The sequence below is a fragment of the Triticum urartu genome, chromosome 2 (genome assembly GCF_003073215.2).
Source record: "Triticum urartu cultivar G1812 chromosome 2, Tu2.1, whole genome shotgun sequence".
NCBI classification, from domain to species: domain Eukaryota; kingdom Viridiplantae; phylum Streptophyta; class Magnoliopsida; order Poales; family Poaceae; genus Triticum; species Triticum urartu.
In genome coordinates this window covers 185905093-185920006 of record NC_053023.1, presented here as the reverse complement: position 1 = coordinate 185920006, position 14914 = coordinate 185905093, and the positions used below count along the sequence as shown (strand labels likewise).

The 14914-nt window shown below is 46.0% G+C and overlaps 1 protein-coding gene across 1 annotated transcript; it reads right to left on the bottom strand.

Moving 5' to 3' along the window:
• Positions 1 to 1252: 1252 nt before the first annotated feature.
• Positions 1253 to 2649, bottom strand: LOC125541374. Its single transcript, XM_048704802.1, has 3 exons — positions 2507 to 2649; positions 1749 to 1947; positions 1253 to 1653 (listed from the first exon to the last, which is right to left on the bottom strand). Exons 2-3 carry the CDS (start codon positions 1941 to 1943, stop codon positions 1405 to 1407), a joined length of 444 nt encoding a protein of 147 aa, XP_048560759.1. The 5' UTR covers positions 1944 to 1947; positions 2507 to 2649; the 3' UTR covers positions 1253 to 1404.
• Positions 2650 to 14914: the final 12265 nt, after the last annotated feature.

The following is a 14914-nucleotide window of genomic DNA, read 5'->3' as shown; positions in this document are numbered from 1 at the left end:
AATTGTATAATATAAAAAGTTCTCTTTGAATTAATTTTTAAAATTTTTATTAACTATATAGTGTATAAATATATGTTCCATGTGTGTGTGTTCATATACATTAATATAATTAAATATCATGATGGAGATTTGTAAAGCATACAATCTAGCAAAATATTAATATTGGTTTCTAGCGTATTATTAGGTAAGCTTATATAAACGTCTAGGGTATGCCAAATGTGTCTTGCAACTTGGGTTCATTAACAAATTGGTAACATATGCATGACTTGTACTTGTACTTCAAATAACACAGTTATTGAAATTATCGAAGGACATAGAAAATTACATACTCTACTTACACACATATGATTTGATATTTGATAAGCTCATCTAGATGTGACTAGTTTAATGTGGGGTATACAAATGCTTCCACTAGTTTATAAAATAAAAAGTTATTCATTAACTTGAATATAGAAATCTAGTTAATATATATTTCATTATGACATGCATGACGTATTGACGTATGAATTTGCTCCCAGATTATATACACTATTAGTATGCGGTGTGAATTTGCTCCCCTGAAAATTGAATCTTCTTAGGTATTCAAAAATCTTCCAGACATACGGGCACTGATGGACCTCAAGGATCCATGGCTGCTCTGCTTCATCGTGAGCAACCGCGAGTGAATTTCGTGTTTTGACCCTTTTTGCAAACAAAATCAAGATCTGACCCCCGTTTGAATTTTTTTCGGGATTTGACCCTTTTGCTACCGCCAGAGCCCCTGGCGGTAGGGTTAGACAGGCTACCGCCAGATTCCCTGGCGGTAGGGTGTGACGGAGGCGGACGGGGGCTGTCACCGCACGCTGACGTGGATAAGTACCTTACCGCCAGACACCCTGGCGGTAAGCTGTCTAACCCTACCGCCAAGGGCTTTGGCGGTAAGGTGTGGTAGGGTTTTGCCGTGCATGCCTTCTGTAACGAGATATGCAAGCGCCCTGGCGATAGGTTCACCCTACCGCCAGGACTCACGGCGGTAGGCTGTCTGACCCTACCGCCAGGGCGCCTGGCGGTAGGGTCCTATGTTTCGTGTAAAGTTTCGTAGACATAAGAAGTTTGATCACATCCAAATAGTTTGACCACAATTTCATAGACATCCAAATAGTTTGATCACAATTTCATAGAAATATGCAAGGGCCCTGAACATAAGAAACAATAAGCACAATTTCATAAACATATGCATAATTAGTTTTGCCATTATGGATTAAGAAACAAGTACCAAATAACATAGTTTGATCACATCGAAATAGTTTCACGAAGCCAACATAAGAAGTTTAACAAGTTCAACGGTCATCGACCACATAAAAGGTTTCATCCATAGGTAGCAATCAAACATGACGATCATCAGCAGCCACACGCATATATAGTTTAGATGATATCGATGACGATCATCATCTTCAAGCCTTGATGGTTGGTGTTGCTGATAGTAATAAGGATGGCCTGTCCAACATGAAGATTCTTGTCAACGAGGAAGCTCTTCCACCCATCTATGCTTAAATGTGTGCGACCGTCCGTGTCCACGCCGTACGCACAAGTAGTGACGGGGCCCCTTGCGGTAAGGCGTATTCCAGCATAGCCTTCTTCATCAGCCTTGATGCCACAACTCTCAGATAGGCTCTTTGGCAATTTTTAAATAAGAAAAACATATCAATTAATAAGTATGGATTATCTAAACTATTAACAATTCCTTGGATTCTACACTAATAACATACCATGTCATGTCGATCGATCATGGTACTTGTCAGACGGGTCACGAATGGCGCCCCGATCAAGTCAGCACGTGGTAGGAAGTTGTCCCATAGGTTGCACACCTCCTGTTCGCTCAGCCTCACTCTTTGAGCACAGATGGCTTCCTCAAGTGGGTCTTCATAGCCATCATCCTCATCAAGTGGTGGTGGTGGCGCCATATTCCTTATATAAGCATTGATTGGATAAAGTTAATTAAACAAACATCACATATGGAGATATATAGCAAGACAAATATCTACAATATTCACACAAAAAATCATCACATATGGCTATAAGAAAGACTAAACCTAGGGTTCATACATTTGCAACTATATGAAATAGAAATACACACATTTTCACACTATGCATTAACCACCTACCAATTTTGCAAAACATCCATCTTCACAAATTTGCAATACATTAACCATCTACGAATTTTGTTATGCCTTCATCCTCACAATCTTGCATTCAACATACAGAAAGATTTCTTATAAAATTCATATATACATAACAAGACAAAATGGACCAACATATATGCATTCACCAACATATCCTCACATATCTTGCAATTGTTTCACCCACACATCCTCACATAGGCCTACTACTAAATCATATACTCCTAAACAACTAAAACATCATAAAAAAACCAACACCAAAACCTAGGCTGCACCTAGTGCCAAAAATAGCTTCAAAAATAAAAAAACCATTGCGAAAACTGATTGGGGGGAATGGAGGAGCTTACCGGCCTCTTCGATTTGCCCCAAAGATCCGCGAAAATAGTGAAGGGAAGAGGGAGATCGAGGGAGGGGATCGGGAGGAGGAGAGAGGCGGCGCTCGACTCTGTTCAAGTCGAGGGGAGGAGGAAGAATGGGCTGGTGGGTGGGGTAGAGCCCGCCCGCAGCATTAGTTGCCTCTTCGGTACCTACCGCCACCACCTCGGGCGGTAGGCCACCGAACCCTACCGCTGCAGACAGTGGTGGTAGGCCCTTTTCCCCGTCAATACGCGCCGACGGCCGTCAGTCGCCGTTAGAGGGCCTACCGCCACTGCTGATGGCGGTAGGACGTGCAAACCTACCGCCGGCCCTCCTGACGGTAGTCAAAAGGGTCAAATCCCGAAATAGTTTCAGACAAGGGTCAGATCTTGAATTTCTTTACAAAAAGAGTCAAAACACGAAATTTTGGCAGCAACCGCATCTTCAGCTTCAAACATGATTGCCACACGGCGCCTCTGCTTCGCTCACGCACGCCCCGCGTCCTGTACGCTGGTATGGCAGTCGCCCGCGCAGTCCTGCGCTGGCCTGTCGTCGCGGCCGCGTGGCCCGCGACCACTCATGGTCTCGCGCGGGCATGTTTGGCGGCTGGAGCACCCCCGTTGGTGCCCATCGATGCACACCATGTTCCGTGCAACTTTGCGTGTACATGGCTGGTCGTACACGTTCCACTGGTCTTGGCTCCTCGCATGCTCAGGTGTGGCTGCTCTTGTGCATACGCGTTCGGCGGCCTCCCTGTACATCGTTTTGTCCGCTCGACTGCGCGCTTCTGTATCGTCCGGCCGCGTGGAGGCATCCGCGGGTACCTCATCATCTGTTGCACCTTCCGTCTGATTAATTGCATATGCGCGTCTCCGCCGGATTCTACGTCTCTCTGTCGATTGAGCAACGGGTTACCGCTGCATCACCCTGTCGGGCTATAGCGCCGCCGCCTTGTCGTTCTTCCCGCGGCTGCATCGACCGCCGCGCTGCCGCGGCTCGTGGTCCACCGCCGCCTCGATGACATCCGTTCCAGGCCGTTTCTGTGGCTGCACCGACCCCGCGCTGCCGCTGCATTGCCCCATCGGGTTGTAGCGAGCATGGCACGCGGTCCCTGCTGCCGCCCCGTGGCTCTCCCCGCGTTTGCACCGATCCGCGTGCTGCCGCTGCGACGTAGCTGCGGGCCGTAGTGCCGCAGCCCGCGGTCCACCACCGCCCCGAGGCCGTCCGATTTAGGCCGCCCCTATGGTTGTACCGACCCTCACACTGTCGCCGCGTCGCTCCATCGCGCCGTAGCGAGCATGGCACGCGGTCAACGCCGCTGCCCTGAGGTCTTCCCAGCCGTCTCCCCGACCCGCGTGTTCTCGCTGCATCGTCCCTCTGGGCCGTAGTGCCGCGGCACGCGGCCCACTCGATTGTCCCCGCGCGTTGACTTCTACGTGGTATGGGTCATACCGCCTCCCTAGGTGTGGGAACACTGTTGTCCGCGCCGATCTTCGTCACGTTGTCGGATTCTTCCTCGCCTACTTCGAGCATCACTGCTGCGCTCCTAACCTAGCCGCCGGCGCCGCCACCTCCGCCGCCGCCGCTCTTCTTCCCGGCCCACGGCGACTACCTCGACACCAGCCACCCCGACTCGACATCGGCCACATTCTTCGCGGCTACCTCGATCACGGCTATACCACCCTACACTCTCAGCTATCTCGACAATGGCACAAAGGGCTATCGCTTTGCTTGAGCAACCTTGTCGGTTTCCATTCCAGACACGATTTTCGTGATGCATCGACTGTTACGACTGTGGGGGATGTCCATCGGCTTACCTTCGGATTCTTCTTCAATCTCACCGTCTGCGTCACTACCGTTGTGACTGCGGGGGATGTTGAGTATATTGATTATTAAAAAGTATAGGATAGTCCAGGATTTGTTCATGCCTTGTCTTGTACTCCAAATTAATCATTGAACTCGTATATATATATCCACAAGACTCAAGCAATAAGACAATCGATTCCATCAATCCCTCTCTCTCCCTCTTAATAGTTGTGACCTGCGAGCGCATGGAGCTCACGATGCAAATGCCCAGCCGCTCCGTTCGGCCCTGGTTACTTCCAAATGCTCTTACCGCAGGTAACCACTCGTTCGTTCTTTTCGTATGAGAATGCATAGCCTTTGATTGCCTTTTATGCATTGTGGTTTTTTCTTGTCTTCATTCTGCACATGTTCCTGTTGGTCCTTGTGAAGTATGGGGGTAAAGCACATCAACGTGAATATTACTTGAAAATGCTCAATATTGTACTATCACGAATCACATGATCTAGAGCATGCAGAAGGAGTTATTCTCTTCCTTTTCAATTCGAATTATTATGATTTCACAAAAAAAATTGAATCATTATGAAAAGGAAATATGTCTTGGGTTGATGAGTATTTGTTTGCCTAGTCAATTTTGATCATCGGTCCGTCAACTTATACCCCCTCCATCCGAAAAAGCTTGTCTTTCATATGGATTTATCTAGCACCAAGTTAATGCTTAGATACATCCATTTGCGAAACAAGTTTGGGAAAAACTTTTTTGAACGGATGGAGTATATAGTTAGAGCATCTCTGGCCGTGCCCCCAACATGCCCGCCCCCAAGGCCCTTTTTCATCACCGGCGCAGAAAATACGGTCCAGTCGCGTCTCTAGAAGCCCAATTTTCGCCGGTTAAGGCCGATTTTGACGCCGGCGGACCCAGGCCGAATCCGGCACGCTGGGGGGTGCCCGGGGGCGCTGGGGGAAACGGTTTTGGCGCATAAAGGAGTGGGTCCACGGAGTCAGCGACTAGCTGCTTTCGTCATCCTCGTCGCCTCGGTTCCCGCGGGAATTAATGCCAAGGCTGCCGCTTTGCCGCGCCGGTCAGCCTTCCATTGATGCCTCACAGGCGGCGCAGTGAAGGCACGGCGACGCGCGTCCCGCCTGCTCCCGCCACGCGGCACACGATGACAGCTCTCCCATCGCCCATCCGCGGCTATAAAAGTCGTCCTCCCTCGCCGGTGAACACAAGCTCTCGCCACCGACGCCCTTCTCTCTACCTCTCACCGCCGACGCCTCTCTCTCCCACTCTCTCCCCCACCGACGGCAATGGCCGAGCGCTCTCCAGGCGAGGGCGGTGGCGAACGGTTTCGGCCGCCGCCATCTACACGAGGATGAGGCGCTCCTCCTTTATGAGGCCGACTACCCGGCGCCCCCGAACATGCGAGTGCCGGGTACCTGGAGGCTCAGCGCCGGCGGTGTCCCGGTGCCGCCCGCGCCCATCGGAGCGGCCCGGCACGCCGAAATCGCACGCATCCGGTCTTCGTTGCCGATGCCACAGCGGAACCAGCCGAGGTACGCCCCCGACAGCAACGCGTTGTGGACGTCGTACTTCGAGATGCGCCACGTGGAGCAGATCGCCGCCACCAACGGCGTCGAGCCCGGCGGCCGCCTCAACTCTGAGGGACGGCGCCTATGGTTGGGCGTCCCAGGCCGCACCCTCGAGGCCATCCTCGAGTACATCGAGGCCGGTAACATGCTGCGCCTAGAGTACCAGGCGCCCCCTCCTCTCGCCGCCGCGGCAGTTCCTAGACACTGCGGCGAATGGAGACGGCAACATCTTCGTCGTCGGGCTCTGGCTCTCTATCCTCTAGCTCGCCGGCGCTTCGTCCCGTCTAGCCAGAGCCGCAGGAGACGCCACTTGGGCGCCGCACCCGCGGCGGCACCCTCGTCATCAACGAGGGCGGCCGCCCCTCTCCTTCTTCCTACCGCCTCGTCCGGCCGAAGACCAAGCCGGGTTTGCTCCCCATGATGAAGGAGCACGAGGCCATGGCCGCCGCCGACGAGACCGCCCTCAAGTGGGCGAAGGCGGACTACATCCGCGAGCAGATGGAGCACCAGCGCCGGGCCTTCGAGGAGATCGCCACTCGGCGCCGTGGATGGAGGAGGGCGAGGTTGTCATCCTCGATAGCGACGACGAGGATGCGCCCGGGCCGTCCAACTCCCCGCGCATCAGCGACGCTGGTCAGGGGTGCAGCAGGGACGGTGGCGACGATGATGGCGACGACGGCGACGGCGGTGACTACACGCGGTTCTACTGACTCCTCGACATGTAGAAGGCGGGAGGCGGCGGTGGCTTGGTGTACTCATTTTTAGTTTGCGTTTTTAATTTGTGTTTTTAAATTTTTGTACAAATATCAATGAAAATCGCCTAGTTTGAACGAAATTGTGTCGTGTTTGGCCAATTTTACGTTTCAAAAAACGGCATCTACGGGCAACCTGGGGGCGGTGGCTGGGAACCTGACGGCCCCACACCGAAATTATCACCGGTTCACCCCCAGGCGGTGCTATCTCAAGCCCCTGGGGGGCCGAATGGCTGGAGACGCTCTTAGTGCTATGTGTATATTGGTGAAAGATTGTGGATGTCGCCTAGAGGGTGGGTGAATAGGCGCTATAAATAATTACGGTTTAGGCTTGAACAAATGCGGAATAAACCTAGCGGTTAATTTGTGAAGCACAAAACCTACAACAACTAGGCTTACCTATGTGCACCAACAACTTATGCTAACCAAGATAAACTACTAGGTGATAGCAAGATATATGACAAGAAACAATATGGCTATCACAAAGTAAAGTGCATAAGTAAAGGGCTCTGGTAAGAGATAACCGAGGCATGCGGAGAAGACGATGTATCCTGAAGTTCACACCCTTGCGGATGCTAATCTCCCTTTGGAGCGGTCTGGAGGCACAATGCTCCCCAAGAAGCCACTAGGGCCACTGTAATCTCCTCACGCCCTCACACAATGCAAAATGCCGTGATTCCACTAAGGAACCCTTGAGGGCGGTCACCGAACCTGTACAAATGGCAACCCTTGGGGGCGGTCACCGAACCCGTACACTTTGGCAACCCTTGGGGGCGGTCACCGGTACCCGTCAAATTGCTCGGGGCAATCCCCACAACCTAATTGGAGACCCCGACGCTTGCCTGGAGCTTTACACCACAATGATGAGCTCCGAACACCACCAACCGTCTAGGGCGCCCAAGCACCCAAGAGGAACAAGCTCAAGGGTACCAATCACCCAAGAGTAATAAGCTTCTCAACTTGTAACTTCCACATATCACCGTGGAGAAATAAAATCGATGCACCAAATGCAATGGCAAGGGCACACGGAGTGCCCAAGTCCTTCTCTCCCAAATCCCACCAAAGCAACTAATGCTAGGGGGAAATGAGAGGAAGAACAAGAAGAAGAACACCAAGAACTCCAAGATCTAGATCCAAGGGGTTCCCCTCACATAGAGGAGAAAGTGATTGGTGGAAATGTGGATCTAGACCTCCTCTCTCTTTTCCCACAAAAACTAGCAAGAATCCATGAAGGAATTGAGAGATAGCAAGCTCGAAGAAGGTCAACAATGGGGGAAGAACACAAGCTCAAAGGATAAGATTCATTGGGGAAGAAGACCCCCTTTTATAGGTGGGAAAAAATCCAACCGTTATGCTCATAGCCCGCACAGAGCGGTACTACCGCTAGGGGTAGCGGTACTACCTCAAAGGGTAGCGGTACTACTACTTGCGAGCGGTACTAAAAAAATACATCCGTGCCCACCACCGCTGGACTTGAGACGAGTTTTTGGTCCGGAGCGGAAGTAGCCACGGAAGTAGCCACGGTAGTACCGCTCCCAAGAGCGGTAGTAAAAATTACATCCCCTCCAAGTGGTAGTACCACTGCAGCCTTTTTAAGGAGACCAAAACTGACACAACTTCTGCAAACAGACTCTGAATTCAATGAAACCAAGTTTGTTGGAAAGCTAGTGACAAGGACTAACACAATCTTGATAGAAATAACAATAAGAAGGAAATTAGAAAAGGCCCATAATAAAATGGTGAGAACCCTTCCTCGAATAAGACCGGTAAAACCTCCAACACCGAAAACGCAATAGAAGAAGCATGTGAACTCCATATTCGATGAACTCGAGCTTGTCAAGAAGATGACCATAAGATCACAATCTCACAAGGAGAAAACCAAACACGAACCAAAAATATGATGCAAGCATATAATGGTTTGAGCTCTCTACGAACAACACGATCAAGCTACTCAGTTGAGAGCCCCCCTTGATAGTACGACAATCAATACTATAACCCGGTCTCCAAACTACCACCATGAGACCAGTAAAATAGAGAACCTATCAAGGCCAAACCTTTGCCTTGAACAAAGTCCACTTGAGCTAGATGTAGATAATCTTGACTTTCTCAAGTAGGACCACCTTTCTTGATTGCGTTGGCTCGGTGAAGACTAGTAGATTGCTCTCCCATACTCCACTATGGGTGAGCCACTCTTCGGCACATCTTCACAAGTCCATTGTAACCACAATGGATGGAAATCTTCATGCACTTGATCTCTTCGTGATGCATCACTTGAACGTGCACACTGCAACCTAACCCCACAAAGAACTCTCACGAAGACCATGGTTTAGTACACAAAGCGTAATTGACAAAGCTTACCATCTCATGGGATCACTTGATCCTCTTGGTACATCTTCTACGCTTTGTGAGTTGATCAAATTGATTCACTCTTGACTTGGTCTTGATCAACCTTGAACCTTTCCAAATCTCTTCATTTGGATGATGCCTTGAAGGTAAGCATGAATGATCACACAATTTTCTTCTTCAAGACATGCTTGCAATAAGCTAACTCTAACATGACCAATCTTTGGATAATTCCTTAATAGCACCTTGGTCAACACATAAACTCCTTGAAACCAACACATGGACTTCAAGAAATTCCTATGGACAAATCCTTCAAATATAACTCAATGCAACCATTAGCCCATAGAGAATGTCATCAACTACCAAAACTACACATGGGGGCACCACATGTCCTTTCAATCTCCCCCATTTTGGTAACTGATGACAATCACTTTCAAGAGAATTTATATAAGGAATTATGCATCACCATGCAATGCAACAACCAACGATGCATGAGTAAGAGATGCAAATACTTAGGAACAAAACCAAAGCAATGCAAAACTCTGAAAACTTCTCCACAAAACTCTCTGAAACTTCTCCCCCATTGGCATCGATTGCCAAAATGGGCGAAAAGCTTAGAAGGCCAATATAGAAAGTGTTCCTCCATAAATTATGTATTTCTCAACAAGAGAGTGGAATGTCATACACATATCCAAAAGTAAATACTTGGAGGAAGACAAACTATATTGAGGCACAAAGATTGCTAAAGAATGATATGCCACAAAGACATAACAAAGAGAGACAGAAGCAATCAAGCGCTCAAAAGATAGCAATTGAAGCAAGCAATCAACAGATATCAATTGAACCAACTAGACCAAAGATCCTATGAGCCACATGAATAAAGGATATTAAGATATGAGCAAAGGAGTGTTCTAAAGAAACTAGAGAAGCTCCCCATGATTTGTGAACAAATAAGAATTTTTGTATTTGGATACAAAGTGCACAAAATAGGATCATAGCTCCCCCAAAATCAATAGGAACTTACAACAAGTGCAAGTGAGCATATAGGAAACAAAGCCTAGCACTTGCAACAAACACATGGTTGAGCAACATGTAAAAGAGGAAACTTAAAAAAAGGTTAAACCAAAAAGAAATGTGTGAGTCTTGACAAAGCACTTGAGAAGACTAATGTAAGGATGAGCATTAAGCATCAACATAGTCTTGGATAAATGAGATACATGGTGCAATACATGACCTTCCCACACACACATAACAAGCAAATGGATACACAAGCTTACTAAAAAGCGAAATAACAACCAAGCTTGTGACAACCCATGGTGAAGATAGAAAGTGAAAGCCTCATCAAGACGAGGGATACCAATTAAGGTGGCAAAAAGCCTCGTCAAGACAAACATGAGGAAAAGGATCTTCACCACACAATAGTGCATCAAGATGCAACGAGATATGACCCGCACTCAAGGCACACACTTTCACGGAGCGACCAAAGAAATAACATGAGAAAGAAATAATGGACGTGAAAGAAAGGGATATCAACTAGATATGGAAGTTCTCTCAAGTGTATAAGATTCTAGGTAGATGACGATCATGATGATATCAATCCACAAAGAAGGATGTACACACGAAATAGTTACAAAAAGGAAAGAACAGGATATCCACAAGGAAGTCATAAATATACCAATAAGATATTTGCTTGAAAGCATAGCACTTGGCTAGATATGGTCTTACTGTATATAAATGAAGTCCAACCACACATCCATCAAAGACATCACAACTAGCAACAAGAGATCATCGTTTGGATGCTTGGAGAAGGGAAACAAGTATGACAAGATATGAAATATCATGACAAGATGCAACCTACACAAGGTTGAATGCAAGAGAGGAAAGCATGAATAGATACTTGTTATCGAGATAGCATTGGAAGGATGCAGAAGATACCAATTGAAGGTATTAGATAGTAAATCATTGAACATCCTAGCTTGACTCCAATAAGCACATGGTGACACCACCTTCCTTGTGTGTGAGCCGAGCATCCAATGTATCTCCAGTTGTTCCTAGAACAACAACACAAAAAAATGCTACCCAACCTCACTGGGACCAAATAGTTAGAGAACCAACAATACATAGGACAAACTCCACATAAATATGTGCATATAGATATGAAAATGAATTTCATGCACATCTCATCCAATTTGAGACTTGGTGGAGTTTCCCCTATATATTAGGTCAAAGAAAGAAAGCATGCCAAAGAGACTACATGAAGTTAATATGCATGCTCAATACTTTCAAGAACCGATACCAATTAACAAAGAAATACCTAGTGAAGAAAATATACCAAATGAATAAATCAACACTTGAAGGATATCCATAACAGATACATCGAGGAATGAGATATCCAATGATACACACTAAATAAAAGATATCAAACTCCCAAAAAAGAGGATGGTTCCAAACAAACCAAGCTCTCTACAAAGTTTCATTATGGCATAAAGTACCAAAAATAAAACGGCTTGCCTTCCACTAACACACACTTGGTAAGGATCACAAGATGGGTGTTTTATAGAAAATAGGATAGCTCCCCCAAGCATTGTGCATTATAGAGAATTTGCATTTGAATAAAAAAAGCACAAGATGTGATCACCACTTTCACTATATCTATACAAACACTAGACAAGCTTAAGGAAATAACAAGATCCACAAGTGGTATGGAATACAATGGGAGTTGACACAATCCTAGGCAAGAGATAAGGCAAATAAAAGCAAATGCCAATGTAAAGATGATAAATAATTTCTACCACACATAAGTGAGTACCAATTGTCAAAAGACAAGAAGTATTTGGATATAATTCCCGCTGGTAGATATCAAGGATATCCAACATAATCTTCACACCAAACACAAGCAAATTGCAACTTGTAGAGCTAACATGCCACCTAGGAACAAGATAATTTACAATGTCAATTCTAGGTGACAATATCTCAAATGTACACATTTTCTAGGCTTGTAATATGCACATAGCATATTACTTCCCCATAATGTGATACCAATAAAAACTTAACAAGAGGCAATAAGAGGATCCAACAAGAGATGATTAATGGACTATTTAGAATTTGAATTTCTCATGAGAAGACATACCACATAGCAACTAGATAATCTTGTAATATCAATACTAGATGGTATTCCTCATGTACACACATTTATAGGATTGTGAGGTGTACAAAGCACATCACTCCCCACAATGGGATATTCCATTAATCTCTCACAAGAGCCAACTAAGATACAAACAAGATGCATAAAGGCTCAACGTGACACACATGCACATGATGTGCAAACCAACACACACATACTTGATTACTCAAGACAAGCAATTGGAGGCACAACATATACAAACACATGCAAGGAAAAAAACCAAAACATGCAAAGGGGCAAGTAACTTTCAATGTAAACAATTTAAGTACAAGTTACCGCCAGGAGGCACATTGGATAAAAGATAGAAACTTGAAGACCCAATTGACTTGGCTTGAGATAATAAGAATGATGAAGTCCCCTTAATTCTTCATAATGTAGCCAAGTCTTCAATGCTCTCCAAAAACGCCTATTGATCAAGTTTGAACTTGTTGGTCCCCAACCAAGTTGGGTCCAAAGAGGCTAGTCACAATAGGCTTGGCTACCCAAATGGTTCTTTTCTTGACACCACTTTGAGTACCAACAACTTTGGCAAACACATTGCCAACCTTATCCTTCCCAAGAGAATAGATATCATCAATTAGAATAGGGTTGGATAAGGTACCATTCATGCATGAAGAAGTGACGTGACCTTTCTCACGACATAAGTAGCAACGTCTACTCTTCACTTTCTTCTCACTTGATTTCTCAACTTGAGAAGCATTAGCTTGAGTCTTCTTGGGAAGAGGCCTTCCTTCAACTTGAGGTTGGGCATGAGAATGAACTTGTGGCCTCTTCCCTTGTTGCTTGTCATTAATGGGCTTCTTCTTCAATGGGCAAGATCTAACATGATGCCCTTCAATTTTGCACTTGAAGCAAATAATCTTGGCCGAATTATTGACTTGTTCCTGGCCCTTCTTATTTCTCTTGGACTTCTTCTTCTTATTGGAGTTGAATCCAAGTCCACCTTTGTCATTGGGGGAATTTTGCACACTCAAGATATTATTGAGTGTGGACTTCCCTTCATGACACTTTTCCAAGTCTTTCTTCAAATAAGCGACTTGAGCCTTGAGCTCTTTAATTTCCTCTACATGGTTAGTATCGACACAAGTACTAGAGGAAGTATAAGCTTCATCGTTAGAGCAACAAGGCAAGGAAAGCAATTCATCACAAGAAGTAGAAACATTATGAGTGGATGAATTACGAGGACTAGCACATGGCACTATAGCATTTGGACTTGAAATAGTGCTAGTGTCCACATGAGGCTCACTAGATGTTACCTTAGTCATCATAGCCTCATGAGCTATCATTAGCACATTATGGGATACTAGAAGATCATCATGAGAGCTTGAGATCTTTTCATGACTTTCTTCCAATTTCCCATAGTTGCTAGATAGCAACGCAAGTTGAGCCCTTAGCTCAACATTTTCCTTCAACAAGCATGCTTCACAAGAAATAGAGTTAGTAGCACTAACATCATTATTAACAACAAGATGAGAAGGCAACTTTGCAAGCTATTTTGAATATGAAGCTTTAAGTTGAGAATGAGACTCAGTGAGTTTGATGAGCTCACTCTTAATGACCCTTGAGCCATTTTCGAGGTGCTCAAAATACTCAAGGGGTTTGGCATGCGCAAAATCAAGCTTATCATTTTTAGTTTTGAAAAACATTGGCCACCTCAAGGGCTCTATCAAGAGATTCCTTTATTCTAGATAATTCTAGGGCAAAGGTCTCCTCAAGAGATTCCTTGGTGGTTTGTGAAAGTGCGTTAAGTCGACTAGAGGGGGGGTGAATAGGCGATTTTTATGAATTCTTCACTGAGGAATTTCGGCGTGAGGAAATTCCTAAGCGAAGAACTACTTGCAGCGGAATAAGTACTCAGATGCAGACATGACATAACATAAGCATGGACATCATGATGAAATGAAAACATACACAGAGTACAGAAAGCGTAAGCGCGGGATAAAACAGGATGAAGACAAACAGACTGAAGAAATTGAACTGAGGAAATTGAGAAAGTCTTCAGTCAAAGTCTTCAAATAGATATGAACAAGCACACAACACATTAATGGGGAAATGAAAGGGTTGAGGAAATAGAACCAGTAGGCTTCGTGAAGACAGTGATTTGGTAGACCAGTTCCAACTGCTGTGACAGTTGTATGTCTGGTTGGAGCGGCTAGGTATTTAAACCTGATGACACACAGTCCTCACCGTATTCTCCTTGAGCTAAGGTCACATAGACCTCACGCAATCACTCAGGGCAAGTCTTCAGGTGACTTCCAAACCTTCACAAACTCGGTCACTCGGCGATCCATAATTTCCTCCTGGATGCTCTAGACCATGACGCCTAACCGTCTAGAAGATGCACAGTCTTCAAAGGTAACAAGCGTCGGATCCACACATGATCAATTTCTTCAGTGATGCTCAATCGCTTTGGGTTCGTAGGTGTATGGGTTTGGGTTTTCCTCACTTGATGATTTTCACTCAAAGTCCTCGGAGGATGGGATGCTCTCAATGACAAGTGTCAATTTCTCTCGGAGCAGCCAACCAGCTACTGGTTGTAGGGGCGGCTATTTATAGCCTAGGGAGCAGCCCAACATGATAAGACATAAATGCCCTTCAATGATATGACCGTTAGATATTTTGGGACAGCTGGCGCGTAGCACAACAACGGTCGGAAATTTGAGGTTCAAATTTCTCAGGGCTATCATGTTCCTCACTTGTAGGCAATCCGCACTGTCGATTTCCTA